Raw genomic sequence first — 17,198 nt, 5'->3', positions numbered from 1 at the left:
TCACAAGTCTTTCTATCCGTGGATCGCACTCGCAGAAAGAATGTTAATAATGTAAATGCCATCTTGAGGATTTCTTGTCATAATAAACAAATACAGTACTTATGTACTGTATGTTGAATGGATATATTCGTCATTTTTTTCTTAATGCATTGCCAAAATGTATATGATCGGGAATGATTGGAATTGAATCGGGAGCAAAAAAAAGCAATCGGATCGGGAAATATCGGGATCGGCAGATACTCAAACAAAAACGATCGTATCGGGAGCAAAAAAACACGATCGGAACAACCCGAGTTTTTACTTATTTGATGCAGGAAAATACTTTAAATTTGGCCGAGGGCAGCAGTTTTGAAATTAACCACCAGAGGACGCGCTTGCCCACCAAAAGGCCATGCCAGTTTGGGATAGTTTCAGTGATCGACGTCCAATCATGCTTCTACTGTGAATTGAAATGAGTTCAATCAAATGGATTGGACATCAATCACTGTCAACGGCAGGCAGGGAGTTGCTCTCTGCATTCATAATTGACAACAACACCAAAAAATCGAATTACTAAAATAAAAGACATTCGGTACTTTTTTTTTTTTTTTTTCCCCCAAATGAACTTTATTTAGATGGAAGAGTACAATTAAATTGTCCTTTTTTCCCCAAACACGTGCTACAGCATGTATGGATCAACATTTACTATTTACACGTTGACGCTTTGTACATCTTGTATTTGGAAACAGACGGAGCAATACCTTTACTTTGAAGGGCACCAAAAAGGCAGGACGGGATTGAAACTCACAGCACTTTTACTTTGAAAATATTTACAGTCGATAAGGCTTCAGAACGTGGCTTTTATTTTGAAGGCCTTTATGCCGTCAGTTACATGGGTGAGGCTTTATTTTGAAGGGCTACACTTCTTAATGCGGGGCTTTTATTTTGAAGGCCTTTACGCCGTCAGTTACATTGGTGAGGCTTTATTTTGAAAGCCTTCACGCCATCGTACAGGTAGATGGGGCAGGCTTTATTTTGAAGGGTTACACTCCTGAATGTGAGGCTTTTATTCTGAAAGCATTTACGCCATCAGTTACATTGGTGAGGCTTTATTTTGGAGGGCTACACTTCTAAAAGCTGAAACTTTATTTTGAAGGCCTTTCCGCCGTCAGTTACATTGGTGAGGCTTTATTTTGAAAGCCTTCATGCCATCGTACAGGGGGCAGGCTTTATTTGGAAGGGTTACACTCCTGAATGTGAGGCTTTTATTTTGAAAGCCTTTCCGCCGTCAGTTACATTGTGAGGCTTTATTTTGGAGGGCTACACTTCTCAATGCTGGAACTTTATTTTGAAGGCCTTTACGCCGTCAGGTACATGGGTGAGATGTTATCTAGAAGGGCTTCACCTCTAAATGCGAGGCTTTTATTTTGAAGGCCTTTATGCCGTCAGTTATGTGGGTGAGATATTTTGAAGGGCGACACTTCTAAATGCGGGGCTTTTAGTTTGAAGGCCTTCACGCCATCAGACAGGTACATGGGTGAGGCTTTAATTTGAAGGGCTACACTTCTTAATCTGAGGCTTTTATTTTGAAAGCCTTTACGCCGTCAGTAACATTGGTGAGGCTTTATTTGATCATCATACAGGTACGCGGGTCAGGCTTCATTTTGAATGGTTCGACTCCTGAATGCGAGGCTTTTATTTTGAAAGCGTTTACGCCATCAGTTACATTGGTGAGGCCTTATTTTGGAGGGATACACTTCTCAATGCTGGACCTTTTTTTGAAGGCCTTCATGCCATCAGCCAGTTACATGGGTGAGGCTTTATTTTGAAGGGCTACACTGGAAATCGTTTACTTTGGATGTATATACAGGAGCATGTGAATTTGAGTTTAACACTTTATTTTGGAAGTACGTTACCATAACACGTTATGGGTCTGACATATCAATTTGAAAGTCTTCACAATGGCATTGCAAGCTTTTATTTTCATACATCGGGCCCATTTGTGCATCAATTTACTGCATTTCTCATTTGTTCTTTTAACATTTTCATAAATTTATTATGGGTTTCAATTATGAATTTGATGGAGCTGTAGAATAAGCTTAACCAGATACGTACATACATAAAGCCGTATTGTAAGGCCACCTTCAATTTCTGAGGGGGAAAAAAAATGAAAGGGTGCCTTATAGTCAGAAAATGACCGTACTAAAAATAGTCCCTTGCCCTATAAAGGCTTCCTTTGTTAAAGGTACAATTAAAATGATAATGAGAATCCAATCCATCTGCGCTTGAGTAAATAGTAAACCAAATGTTCTCCATGAGACTTAAAAAAAAAAAAAAAAAATCGTTGAAGTTACCCATGGACAACGCTAGGCCAGGACACGCAGGTAGACGGGTGGGTTCTTGGCCAGGGCCAGGAGGCGCGCGTGGACGTCCTTGATGAGCGTGCGGCGTTGGGGTTCTCGCTGCCAGCAGCCGCGCATCAAATCGTAAACTTGTTGGGGGCAGGTGCGCGGGCGCTCCAGCTGACGGCCCTGCGTGATGCACTCGATGGCCTGAGATAGAGACGGTGGCAACGTTCACGTGGACAAAATTGACTTCACCCCATTATCCGTTTTTGGATTCAAATGATGATGGGACGCACTGTTCTCACCAAAAATATCGTCTAGCCTAGCCTAAGGCCACGTCTTTTTTTATTTACAGGTCACTCTGTTCATTTTAGGGCCTTTACTCAGGGTCTCTTAAGGTTTCAACAGGCCAAATTTAAGACTTTTCAAGACCATATCAAAGACAGTTTAAGACCCATTTCACATCAATACTGGGGGAAAAAAAAAAAAAACGTAAAAAAGGAAAATGAGCGGACAACACAGGTAGTTCTGCTTTGAAAAAATGGAAACATTTAAAAGTCAAACTGAAGTTTATGCTTTTTCTAAATAAAGTAGGGCTGCAGCTATCAATTATCTAAGTCATCGATTAATCTATTCACGAGTTAGTTGGAATAACCGAGTAATCGGATTCTAGCGTTGTAAAGTCGAAACTGCGTAAATTGAGTATGTAGTAAAGAGCTAGAAACTGAAGCTGAAACGAATACTCGAGCAACTCGAGTTTAAAAACGGATCCGAGTAATTTTATTCACCTTGAGGAATCGTTTCATTTTGCCAGCTCTAAGCATCACGTTTTGCCCGGAATGCTTTTAATGCGGGACACGCGTTGATGTCGCGTGCGTAGAGGAAGAAGCAATGAAAAAAAACAACAACAAAAAAACTTACTGCAGCCAACAGTCGCGACAAACTATGCCGACGTGGCTAAAAACTACGCCCGCATGATGCTAGTGTGGTAGCAGGTAGCATCTGATGTGTCTCATAAATATCACATGTATGTAGAACTAGATGCGAAATGACAGACTCGGCCGCGTCTGGGCAGCATTAGTAAACAACCGCCATCTTTAGCAGTAGACTTCTCAGCGCTAATAAATATAACGTTACTGTCACTCGCTCACGTAACGTTAGCCCTTCGGAGGGCTAGGTTTCTATTGATTATGACCACTGTGGATGTGTGGCTAACGTGTCTTACATACAGGCTTTATTTAATCTGTAAAAACACAGCGCTGTAGAGTATTGAGGGTGTAAAATTAAAAGCTAACTGTCAGTTTTAGCTCAGTAGTCATTGCTGAATAGAACACCAAGTAGCACTGGTCCCTAATGTGCTCCAACACAGCAGGTATTATACATTTATTTTGAACACTGCAAAAACTCAAAATACTATCAGGACTTCCAGTTTCGACTAACTTAAAACTTAACTAAACCTTAAAAATAGCTTGACACAAATGGAAATTCAATTGAAACACGTGGGAAAAACGCATAGCTTTCAAGTGGTGTGTGTTATCAAGCGTAATTACATTTTTAGGTAAGAAATAGGTTTTTTTTTTAAAATAAGATTTTAAGTTTTTTGCGTGAAAGCAGTGAATTTTTTTTCTAGTCACATCTGAGACGCAATTGTTGGCTGTTTTCAACAATTTACATCGGAAATAAAGACATTGATTGACTGAAAATGGTTCAATTTTGGATTAAATGTCATTTTTTCTCATGTATATTTATAACTGCTCTTTACCTAAAAAAAACAAAAAAACAAATGTTTTATCTGATTAATCGATAGAATTTTCAGTCGATTACTCGATCACTAAAATATTCGATAGCTGCAGCCCTAGTCATTATACAGGACTACCTGTTTTTTGTTTTAATTATTAAAAAAAAGGCCTAGATCATTTTAGAATCAAGATTATAAGAGGGAGAGAAGTCAAAAAGAGTGAATCTAGCAAATGTCTTCTGTTTGTTTTAGCCGTCCTAATTTTGGCTGAGCAGAAGCGCGGCGGTGACGAGATTAGATTAGGGGCGTCCATCCAGTCTGCCCGCTCGCCCGCCGTTGAAAGGCGAGACGGGGCCAGACGCGACGCTCCGGTCGGGATTACTCCACTCCAGCGCGCGATTATCGATCGGGCGTCGACACAAGTGCTCACACCATATTGATGATTGCAATTTATAGCTATAGACATTGGATATTCTCCAGTACGCCATTCAATTAGACTCCGTCTTTCTTAGGAGGCTTCGCTACAAAACAATCCCGACTCAAACTCCAAATCCAAGCTTGAAAAGTGATTTGAATGCTGAAATAATGTGACGATTTTTTCCCCCAAGAGTGTGAAAAATCAAACGCAAAGACATTTGTCTGATTTTCTTCCAATTTTTTGGGGGCCACCCACCTCACTGTTGGACAGCTGGTACCAAGGCTGTTTGCCGTAGGTGAAGATCTCCCAGAGGACCACGCCCAAGCTCCAGATGTCGCTCTCCGTGGTGAACTTGCGATACATGATGCTCTCGGGTGGCATCCAACGGATGGGCAGCATGGTGCGGCCCCCCACCTGCCCACCACAAAAAAACAAAAAAAAAAAACAACAACTTTTTTCCCCCCTCATCTTAGTCTCAAAATTCAAGTCAATCGTACATATCCTGACACAAAGCCACAGAAGCTAAACCTAGACCCCTATCGTGAACACTTAGATATTTAAAAACACCCAAAATAAAATGAAAATAATAAATGATACAAACGGGCTTGAGTGTGCCCCAGCCAGAGGTGGGTAGAATAGTAAAGTAAGAGTAACGTTACTTCCAAATAACATTACTCAAGTAGAAGTAGTCACCCAAAAATGTATTAAAAAAGTAAAAAAAAAAAATTTGTCGAAAAGAATACTGAAGTCATGATTAACATTGCGAGTACTGTAATTTGCGGACTATAAGCCACTACTTCCTCTTAAACTACTGAAATGCAAAGAAAACTGTTTTAGCACAGTTATTTCCATTACACATGGTAAAACTGATTTTCATTCAAAATAGTATTTTTCAATGATTTGCAAAATAAAAATGACCAAAAACAGCAATAACCCCAACCTCCATCTCCTAATTTTTATTTTCCCACATCTACTCACATACTAAAAGCCAAATCTCAATTTGAACTACTTAAGAACAAAGGATGTATATTAAAATTGAAGTTAAGTTTTTTTTAATAATAAAGATATAAGTAACATTCAGAAAAATAAGTACAAATGACTTATACAGAGTGAAATGGAATATATTTTAAAGATTGCACAAAGTTTGACTTTTTTAAATCATAAAGAAATGAATAAGCAGCCTAACATAAATGAACAAATATAAGTCCAAAGTGCACATTGACAGCTAAGTTGGCAGCCAGTTACCTTGTTGCTAAATCCAAAAAGTCCCACACCGTGACAGACATTAATAAATACTACTCGCCTGCAAAGCATTGTCTGCGAGATGCTCATTTTTAGTTTGTGGTGTGCCGCGAGATTTTTTCCAACGTAAAAATGTGCCTTGAGTCAAAAAAGGTTGAAAAACACTGCAATAAATTATGACGTCTATGACTCAAGTAAAAGTAGTCATTCTAAAAAAATTAGAAAAGAATACTCAAGTCATGATTAACGTTGTGAGTAACTGCTTTGGATGTGTGATTTTTTTTTTAAATAATGGTATTTTTTTTTCAGCACTTCATCTCATCATCATATGAACTGTTCATACACTTCATAATGATATTGACGGGACACGGAGCCGATAAATAGGGGCCTGCATTGTTGACGTGGCCGTTAAAGCTGAGCAAGTGGAATCACGGACAAAGAGCTTTCTTCTTTGAAAATTCTTGTCAATAAATGCTTAAATACCTAAATTCTTTATAGATATGGACGTAAAACAGTCTTGATTCTTGGTTAAGAGCAAAAAAAACAAAACAAAACAAAAAAAAAACGTGCCTTTAGCATTTATTTTACATAAATATGTCGAAGTACAATGCTAGTTTGTCAGTCAATGTGGCGGCTGCCATATGTAAACAGAGCTTTTCTGGTGAAAATTCTTGTGGATAAATGCTTAAATCCCTGAACGCTTTATAGATATGGACATAAAACAGTCTCGATTCTTGGTTAGGAGCAAAAACAAAAAGTGCAGTTAGCATTTATTTTACGTAAATATGTCGAAGTATGATGCTAGTCAGTCGGTCAATGTGATGGCCGCCTGATGTAAACAGATTTTCCGTTGAAAATTCTAGTGAATAAATGCTTCAATCCCTGAATTCATTTTGGTTTTGAATAAGGGCATGGTCGCACAGCTTAGTAGCGCCTCCTTTTTTTAGGACCTTCTTCAATAGAGGTGGGAATCTTTGGGCACCTAACGATTCAATTACGATTCAGAGGCTACGATTCGATTATAAATCGATTATTGATGACAACCCCCCCACCACTATTAGCTGCTTTTAATGTTTTGTACATTAGTTACAAAAACTGTATTAAAAAAAAAAAAAAAACCTCGCAGGCTTAAATAAACGACTATTTCAGTATCAAGTTACCAGTTAAAACCAAAAAATAATATACTCAAATCCCCGTTCTGTATCAGCAGCTTTAAACTACATTCAATTAATTTAATGTTGTGAATCAACCGTTAAAGTTGTTAAAATTGCTCCCGTTATTCCATAATTTCCTTTTTGTCTACTTTCGACATGTGAAAGTTTTAAAACTATTTTAAAGATAGATTCAAGTCAATATTTTGCCGATTTAGGAGTATTTTAAATAAAAAGTTAATGAGGTTCGCTTGGAAAGTTCGCTACAACAGCCTTGCAGGGAAGTCTACTGCTTTAAGATGGCGGCCGTTTACTAACGCCCGTATCTAGCTTTCTGTACATGTATTGCTAATGCCACCGAGCCTATTTTGCATCTAGTCCGATATAAATATGATATCTACCGTACCATGATGTGGACGTACTTTGTAACAGCTGTCGGCAGCAGTCAGGTATGTTGTTTTTTTATTTATCTCGCGGCATGAGTTGAGCATTGGCATTACCCGAGGGGCCGGGTAATGACAAGCATGATGTTTAGCTACTCTCGCTCCGTTCCTCGTTGCGTCCCGAAGACCGCGCGGCACGCTGAGTGTGTTTTACTTTCACTTTACTTGACATATTTCAATAATCGGAACTTGGATGTTTGTGAATCGTTCTCGAATCTTCCACGGCCGAATCGCGAATAACCTAAAAATCGAAAAATTTGCACACCTCTACTCTTCAATAGGGTTTTTTTCTGGGGTGTGTGAATGATTCTTAACACTGAACATGTCGGCAGCGACGCGTTTACGCATATCGTCTTTGAAGCTTCGTCACGCTGTAATTACATCACCCACGTGCTGCTGGTTGGTCTCGTTTGAAAGTGCGGAAGTTGATGTCCACGCCAGTTTTTATTTGAAGTCAATCGGCCAAGAAAAACAGGAGATAATGTCATTTGAGTTTTATTGCACTCATAAATATGCATTAAAACGCTGCATGGACCATGTATCCATCTCCAAGAAATTGAACTACTTGTCAATATTTTTTTAAATACTTTTTTTCAACGTTATATATATTTTTTCTTCACTATAATCTTTTCAATTTTTATGTAGATGTGTGTGCGAGAAGCTTGATTGCATGTACTTATATACTTTTGATAATGTGATGGGTACAACACCTAACTTAACAAAGAGACATCTTCCAAACCCTTTTTGTGTTAGATGATATATATACATTTATTTCTCACTATTTTGCACACTATATAGCCTGTTTTGACCATAGTATGTGTAAAGGCCAAAAACGCCTATGACCATACCTGCTGTTTGTGTTGAATTGTCAAACATAAAACTATTCAATCTTATTTTTTTCTATTGAATGTTTATCCTAACAAGTTGAATAAATATTATCAAGCTTCAAAACAGTTGGTCGAGCATGTTTGGTTGTCAATGGGACGTCAACATTACAAATTTTGAAAAAAGATTTTGGGATTGTTTTGTCTTTTTGGGTCCAAAATGTGGATTATAATTGGTCAGTGAAGAAAACAACAGTTTAGACATGAAGTTCAAGGTGTCCTGAAAAAAGGGACCCAATTTGGCCAGTGTAAACAATTTTTTCTTTGAAATATAAAAGCAACATCAAATGCATGAAAATTCGGCCAAAATAGGCTTAGGTGTTAAAGGGTTAATCCCCCCCTCCAAAAAAAGAGGCAAATTTCGAGCAAGTTAGGTTCTCATGAGATGATGACAGGGGGACGATCTGTCACAACTCTGACCTCCGGAGTTTGCGTGACGTTCGAGTTCACGAGTCCAAACTGCACGGGCCCGTTCAGTCCTGCTTGCAGGCCTAGTATATTGTTGGAATTCAATGATTTGTCAGAATTATTTTTACCTTCATATACAGTAGATGATATCTAGCTGAAAGAAAAATCATAATCACAATGTTACTCATGACTTTTCACAGAATACTTGTTCAATTGCAAGTCTATTTTTTGGAAGACTACTTGTACTTGAGTAATTTCATTTTAAAGTAACGGTACTCTTCTTCAAGTCAAATTTTGGGCTACTCTACCCACCTCTGTCGTCCAATGTACTTTTAGAGTTGAAAACTGACCCGATAGTAATCGGTGCTATAGATGTCCCTGGACATGCCGAAGTCTCCGATTTTGACCACCAGGCCTTCTCCCACCAGGCAGTTGCGGGTGGCCAGGTCTCGGTGGACAAAGTGCAGCGAGGCCAGGTAGACCATCCCCGACGCGATCTGGGCCGCGATGTGCAGCATCTGAGGCACGCTCAGCTCGCCCGCCGTCGTCTTGGGCTCCTCCAGGATTCCCGCGTCGGGGCCGTGGGCTCTACGGGAACAAAACCGAATAGTCCGCTTACGTCGGCGTGACCCGAAACGATCGTTTTGGTCGCACGCTGCCATGGAAGGGTGTAGACTTCTATTCCGTTTGTCTACCACTATCTACGACAGCTAATCAATTCAAGAAAATAGTCGGATTATTTTAGAAAAAAAAAATCATCAAATCACTAGATTTCACACGAGATTCATTTAATCAAGTTAGATGATTTTGGGAAACAGAATTCATACTGTTTTTTATTGTTCTTACTTGAAACAAAAAAAAATCTGAATGAAAAAACAATTAAAACAACAACTAAATAGATTTCACATCAGATGGCTTAGGTTCACAAAATACATATTCATTTTTTTAGAAAAATTTCATCAATCTTCTCTATCAAAGAATATAGTAAAATACTAGTATACAAAAAAAACAATAACAATAATCTGATTCATAATAATAATAAAATACTATATATGGTGGAAAATACTCAGGTGACTTGAAGTTCCACTCTAAGATCCCCAATTTGGCCAACTTTCAAAATTGTCTGATATGCATGTGTGATACATCATTGGAAAGCTTAAAATCTCAATTTTCTGGGGAAAGAACAATTTTGAACAGGAGGGCATTTAAAAAAAAAAAAAATTTAAACAGAGAAACCCTAACTGGAGGTGAGAGCATAATTAAAGACGCCATGATTTTAACGAGATATTATCGCGTACTTACCTCTTTTCGATCAAAAAACTCCATGTAGCATGTATCACCGGGTGTCAAGACACAGCTGTGAATGGCCACAGCCAAATTTTGGGGGGATTTTATGGGTGAAACATGGTAATATAACAAGGGTCTCAATGCAGAAATCGCAGACATCAAGGAGTGGTCAACATTTTCTTTCTCAAATATTTAAGGTTTTAAACATGTTTTTTTTCCAATTTTTCTTTGTATCGATTATTTATCATCTAACATATCGGAGAAAATGTGACAGTAACAAAAAAAAAAAAAAATACAATTAAGCGATAGTTATGAGGTAGATATCCGTGACTTTTTTACAGACACCATTTTTTTCATTGTGACATAATTTGTTTAAAAGTTTAAAATATGTGAGTGAATAATTTTGTAAAGTCGTTTTTTTTTTTTTTTAAACAAAATATGAGACATCAGTTAATGATTCTAAGCTAAAAAGGACAGACATTTTGAATAATAAATGTAATTAATTACCTTCGCTTTATGGCTGGGTTGAAACAAAAGTGGATGCGCGACGTCTGTAAACGGGGGTTTTCAGGGTAAAACGGACAAATTAAAAATAGTTCGGGGGCTTAATGCGCCATGAATCTGCTATGGCAGCATATAAACATATTGTTCTATCAAACACAACAGTTCTTTTGGCTTAAAATACAGCAGTTTCTTTTAAAGAGGTGTACAAGAGCAGAAACTGCTTTTTCAGTCTTGTCTGTGTTTTCCGCCATATATATATATTTTTAAATCAATCATGTACATTTCCCGCAAGATATTTCATCAAATTACATACTTTGTTTCAGTTTTGGATCAAACATTTTTTTAGAAAAATTTTTATACAAAAGAACATATTAAAATACTATAATATTTTAGAAAAAATAGAGTCTGTTTACATTATATATATTTTTTTATTTAGAAATATTTCATCTGCATATTCATTTATATGAAAAATATTTTTTACACACTATTTTATATAAAAATACTAGAATATACTGGGACATTAAAGAAAACAAACATAATTTGATTATTCAAAAAAATTGAAGTCGATTTTAAGAGATGTAATCAAATTAGATTGTTTTGGGTCACACAATTCATGAATTTTCTTTTGAAAAGATTTATTTTTTATAATTAAAGAACACAGTAAAATACTATAGTAGGAAACAAAAAACTAAATCTGTTAACATTTTTTTAAAAGAAAAATTTCATCTCTATTTTTTATACTAAAAAGATATACTAAAATACTAGAATATACTGAAAAAAATAATAATTTGATTAGTCAAAAAAATTGACAAAGTAGAGCTATTTAATTAAATTAGATCATTTTTGGTTTACACAATTCCTACATTTTATTTGATTTATTTTAGAAAGAAAATCCTCCATTTTTTTAAAACAATAAATATACTGGAACATACGAAAAAAATATAACAAGACAATAATCTAATTAATCAACTAAAAAGACCAAATAGTTTTCCCACACGCTATTTCTTCCAATTGAATTTTTTTCCACTGAATCATGATGATTGAGTGCCAGGCGTCGCTGTTGAAACGGATTGGACGGCTAAGCGAGAGTGATGACTGGCTTTAATGTAATAGTCAGCCGCGCCCACACGGGTTTTGGTCCGAAATGGGCCTGCTATTAGTTTATGGGGCAGGTGGCGGGCCGGCAGCTGTGTGGCGTGTGGGCCGTTCCGGGCCCAAATGGCGTCACCGGCGGCCCACGCGCCCCGGGTTTCCCAGGTAACCGTCCATCTCTAATTGGCCGACGTTGGCCACACGCATCTAATCTTGCTAATTAACGGCGTGCCGGTCGGTGTCATCGGATATCATCTGCCGCATTGTTTCGAGGCCAAAGCAACACCCAAAATGTTGATTTCAAACTTATGGATCACTAAAAATGTTAAAAACTGTTGGCGAGAGTGGAATGCCAAACACATATTACACTATTGGCATTTTAAAGCCACACATAAGTCATACCTAAAAAAAAAAATTGTGTTTGAAACTGACATTTCAGGCCTTTTTTTTTTTTTTTTTTTTTTTTTTTGGAGTCGTCCTTAATAGGATAGGAACCAAATATTGTCTATTCAAAAATTCAGTCCCCCAAAGGCAGTTTTACTTGTCAGGCTGTAATTTGGTAGGCAGGTCGATCAAGGGCAGATCCAAAAAAAGGCTCATGAAGCCATGACTAAAAACACATGGAAAGTCTGCAATTTTGTCCTAAAGCTGCCATTTTAGGCCCTTATTCTTGGTCATCCTTCACAGCGTAGCAGTGACCTCTTGTTGTTTTAAAAAATCAGCCCCTAAAGCCAGTTGTATTTGGCAACTTGTAATTTGGTAAGAAGGTCTAGTAAGACCAGATCCACAAAAAACTCTCAAGAAGCTATGCCTGAGAACACAATGAAAGCCTGCAAATTAGCCAAAAAAAACCCTGCCATTTAAGGCTCTTATTCTTGGTCATTTTTAACAGTATAGTTATGAATGGTTGTTACTTTAAAAATTCAGCCCCCCAAACTGGTTTGACGAAGCTACTTGTGATTTGGTAAGCCAGTCTATCAAGAGCAGATCCACAAAAAAGTCTCATGAAGCCATTACTAAAAACACATGCAAAGTCTGCAATTTTGTCTTAAAGATGCCATTCTGGGCCCTTATTCTTGGTTATCCTTCAAAGCGTATCAGTGACCTGTTGTTGTTTTAAAAATTCAGCCCCCAAAGCCAGTTGTGTTTGGCAACTTGTAATTTGGTACACAGGTCTAGTAAGACCAGATCCACAAAAAAGTCTCAAGAAGCCATGCCTGAAAACATACTGAAGGCTTGCCATTTTGGCTTAAAACTGCCATTTTAGGCCCTTATTCTTGGTTATCTTCATGACCGATAGTTGCTTTAAAAATTCAGCCCCCAAAACTGGTTTGACGAGGATACTTGTAATTTAGTAGGCAGGTTTATCAAGAGCAGATCCACAAAAAAGTCTCATGAAGCCATGACTAAAAACACATGCAAAGTCTGCAATTTTGTCTCAAAGCTGCCATTTTAGGCCCTTATTCTTGGTCATCCGTATCACTGTATCAGCGACCTATTGTTGTTTGAAAAATTCAGCCCCCAAAGCCAGTTGTATTTGGCAACTTGTAATTTGGCACGCAGGTCCAGTAAAAGCAGTTTCACAAAAAAGCCCCAAGAAGCCATGCCTGAAAACACACTGAAAGCCTAAAATTTAGCCAAAAACTGCCATTTTAGGCCCCCATTCTTGGTTGTCTTCATAGTGTAATTATTATCTTTTGTTGCTTTGAAAAATCAGCCCCCAAAACTGGTTTGACAAAGCTAATTGTAATTTGGTAGGCAGGTCTATCAAGAGCAGATCCACAACAAACTTTCATGCTACAATTTTAGGCCCTTATTCTTGGTCATCCTTTACAGCGTAGCAGTGACCTATTGTTGTTTGAAAAACTCAGCCTCCAAAGCCAGTTGTATTTGGCAACTTGTAATTTGGCACACAGGTCTAGTAAGAGCAAATCCACAAAATAGTCTGAAAAAGCCAAACCTGAAAACACACAGAAAGCCTGCCATTTTTGCTTAAAACTGCCATTTTAGGCCCTAATTCTTGGTTATTTTCACGAATGGTTGTTGCTTTAAAAATTCAGCCCCCAAAACTGGCTTGACGGCGCTACTTGTAATTTGGTAGGCACGTCTATCAAGAACAGATCCACAAAAAATGTCAGTGAAGCCATGACTAAAACACATGCATAGTCTGCAATTTTGTCTTAGAACTGCCATTTTAGGCCCAATTCTTGGTTATCCTTCACAGCATAGCAGTGACCTATTGTTGTTTAAAAATTCAACCCCCAAAGCCAGTTGTATTTGGAACCTTGTAATTTGGTGCCCAGGTCCATTAAGAGCAGATCCACAAAAAAGTCTCAAGAGGCCATGCCCTAAAACACACTGAAAGCCTGCCATTTTGGCTTAAAACTCCCATTTTAGGCTCTTATTCTTGGTCATATTCATAAAATAGTTATGAACGGTGGTTGTTTTAAAAATGTAGCCCCCAAAACTGGTTTGACGAAGCTACTTGAAATTTGGTAGGCAGGTCTATCAAGAGCAGATCCACAAAAAAAGTCTCATGAAGCCATGATGAAAAACACATGGAAAGTCTGCAATTTTGTCTAAAAGCTGCCATTTTAGGCCCTTATTCTTGGTCATCCTTCACAGCGTAGCAGTGACTTATTGTAAAATTCAGCCCCCAAATCTAGTTGTATTTGGCAACTTGTAAATTGGTACGCAGGTCTGGTATGACCAGATCAACAAAAAGGTCTCAAGAAGCCATGCCTGAAAACACACTGAAAGCCTGCCATTTTGGCTTAAAACTGCCACTTTAGGCTCTTATTCTTGGTCATCCTTCACAGTATAGTTATGAATGGTTGTTACTTTCAAAATTCAGCCCCCAAAACTGGTTTGACAAAGCTACTTGTAATTTGGTAGGCAGGTCTATCAAGAGCAGTTCCACAAAAAAATAGTCTCTAGAAGCTATGTCTGAAAACACACTGAAAGCGTGCCATTTTGGCTTAAAGCTGCCATTTTAGGCCACTTTTCCTGGTTATCCTTCACAGCATAGTTATCAAAAGTTGTTGCTTTAAAAATTCAGTCGCCAAAACAGGTTTGACTGGGCTACTTGTAATTTTGTACCCATGTCTACCAAGAGCAGACCCACAAAAAAGTCTCAAGAAAGCCTGCCTGAAAACATACAGAAAGTCTGCCATTTTGCAGCCAAGCAGACATTTTTAGGCCCTTTTTTTCAGTCATCCTTCACATGATAGCAATGATAATAAAATTTCAAGGTTCTAAAGATTCAGTTCTCACAGCTGCACTCAGCTACATGTTCATTTCTCACTCACAAACGCACAAAAATGTCACCAAAAAACACGTCCGAAAAGCACCGTTGTCCCATATTGTCTTTTTTTTTTTTTTTTTTTTTTAAAAGTCCTGAAGACAGTTTGACAAAGTAACTTGTAGTTTGGCGAGGGGGTTCAATCGTGAGTAGACCTACAAAAAAGTAGGTCTGCCATTTTGGTTTGAAGGGCCCATTTTTCTGTGTTTATTGTATTTTGCCTATTTACACAGTCTTGTTAAAGATGAGCAAAAGTGCCGGATTCCTGGTTCTTGGCTGCACAAATATTTCAAGGAAAGATGAGAGCTGTTTTATGGCTTCTGCAATTTGCTGAGAACAAAAAAACCAAAACAAATAAGAGGCTCGCTAAGAAATAATTGCAGTTATTAAGAAGACGTGGGGTCATTATAGCACAAGCGAAAATCCTCTTAACATGTGTACCCTAAACTGCTCGATTCCAGGCAAAAAAAAAAAAAAAAAGCCAAACACAACTACGGCTAAATGGGTCATGTTATTCAATACCAGCTAAAACAAAAAAAACAACTATACCGCGATCCCTCGCTATTCCGCGTTTCAAAGTTCGCACCCCCACTCCATTGTGGATCTTTTTCAATAAAAAATAAATACGGCACATAAATAAAGCCACTTTCAAAATTACGTATCGCTTCGTAAGCTGAATCATTTCTCGTAATATGAAGCGAAGAAAGCATCAAAAAACTTTTTGTAAAATGATTTTTTTTTTTCCATATACCGAAGCTTTCGTATCTCGAGGTACAGTACTTGATGGCGCGGATGTACCTGAGGAAGCGGTTGAGGTCGCCGTGGCGCATGTACTCGAAGACCATGGCGAGCGGTTCTCCGTCGGCGCACACGCCGTAGAAGCGCACGATGTGCTGATGCTGCAGAACCGTCAGGAGCTCCGCCTCCCTCTGGAAGTCCTGACGCGTCGACTCGTTGGCGTCCTTCAGCGTCTGCCGACAAGCGTGTACCCGAGATCAATCAAAAAGTACCAATGTTTAGAATTTTTAGTTCATGTTTAACACAAAGCCTATGAAATTCATGAAATAAGATTAAATCTGCAAGAATTGTAAGAACCTTGGTGATGTGTTTCCTTAGTGTGTTGTGGTTGATAACAGTCCAGCATAGTTAGCTGGAATTGACCTTACCAACATGGCCACCATGTACGGTAGTCACATTGCTGCTACAGCTTGCTGGCCTATTGGTTTTTGTACCTGTGGCTTTCGGAAAGCCTCCGAATGATGACGAAAAGCAATGACAGGTATAAAGGTGTGCCCGTGCGGCGGCCATCTTGGTAGGGGCAGATATACCATAAAACACAATAAATGGACGTTGAAATTAACTAGTCAACTGCTCCATTTTCAACCAATTGTCATCAGTTTGACCACTGCTAGCCCTCCCAGTAAAGCAAAGTTAGCATAAAAGTGTGCTCGTGTGGAGGCCATCTTGGTAGGGGCGTATTTACCATCCAACCCAATTAATGGACGATGAAATTAATTTGTAAATTGTTCCATTCTCAACCAATTGTCATCAGTTAGAACACTAATAGCCCTAACAGTATAGCAAAGTAAGCATAAAAGTGTGCCCGTGTGGCAGCCATCTTGATAGGGGTGACTTAACAGTCAAACCCAATAAATGGACATTGAAATTAACTTGTAAATTGCTCTTTTTTCAACTTGTTTCATTTTCAAGTAATTGTCATCAGTTCAATCGCTGCAAGCCCTTAACCCTCCCAGTGTCGCATAGTTAGCAAAAAGGTGTGCCAGTGTGGAGGCCATCTTAGTAAAGGCAAATTTGCCATCAAACCCAATGAATGGATGTTGAAATTAACTTGTAAATTGCTCTATTTTCAAACGATTGTCATCAGTTCGGTCAGTGCTAGCCCTCTTAGTATAGTATAGTTAAAATAAAGGTGTGCCCATGTGGAGGCCATCTTCGTAAGGGCATATTTACCGTCAAGCCCAATTAATGGACGTTGAAATCAATTTGTAAATTGTTCCATTCTCAACCAATTGTCATCATTTAGACCACTGCTGGCCCTCCCAGTAGAGCAAAGTTAGCATAAAAGTGTGCCCGTGTGGCTGCCATCTTGTTAGGGGTGCGTTTACCATCAAACCCAATTAATGGACGTTCAAAGGAATTTGTAAATTCTTGCATTTCAACCGATTGTCATCACTTCGATCACTGCTAGCCATCCCAGTATAGCAACGTCAGCATAAAAGTGTGCCCGTGTGGCGGCCATCTTGGTAGAGGAAATGTTACTATCAAACACAACCCCTTGTAACTTGTTCCATTTTCAAGTCATTGTCATCAGTTTAATCACTACTAGCCCCTTAGCACTCCTAGTATAGCATGGTTAGCATAAATGTGTGACTGCCATCTTGGGAG

General features: G+C 38.4%; 1 protein-coding gene across 1 annotated transcript in view; it reads right to left on the bottom strand.

The window, feature by feature from the left end:
• Positions 1-599: 599 nt before the first annotated feature.
• ntrk1 (neurotrophic tyrosine kinase, receptor, type 1) overlaps positions 600-17,198 on the bottom strand; it is an 81,296-nt gene continuing 64,697 nt past the window's right edge. The window contains exons 14-17 of the mRNA XM_057834117.1: positions 15,591-15,763; positions 8,959-9,196; positions 4,736-4,894; positions 600-2,531 (exon numbers count right to left, since the gene is read on the bottom strand). Coding sequence (XP_057690100.1) covers positions 2,346-2,531; positions 4,736-4,894; positions 8,959-9,196; positions 15,591-15,763 — 756 coding nt within the window. The 3' untranslated portion in view covers positions 600-2,345. The remainder of the gene's footprint in view (positions 2,532-4,735; positions 4,895-8,958; positions 9,197-15,590; positions 15,764-17,198) is intronic.

This window comes from Corythoichthys intestinalis, chromosome 4, assembly GCF_030265065.1.
Source record: "Corythoichthys intestinalis isolate RoL2023-P3 chromosome 4, ASM3026506v1, whole genome shotgun sequence".
Taxonomy (NCBI): domain Eukaryota; kingdom Metazoa; phylum Chordata; class Actinopteri; order Syngnathiformes; family Syngnathidae; genus Corythoichthys; species Corythoichthys intestinalis.
Note: the sequence above shows the minus strand (reverse complement) of the source record. Positions and strands in the feature narration are given on the sequence as shown.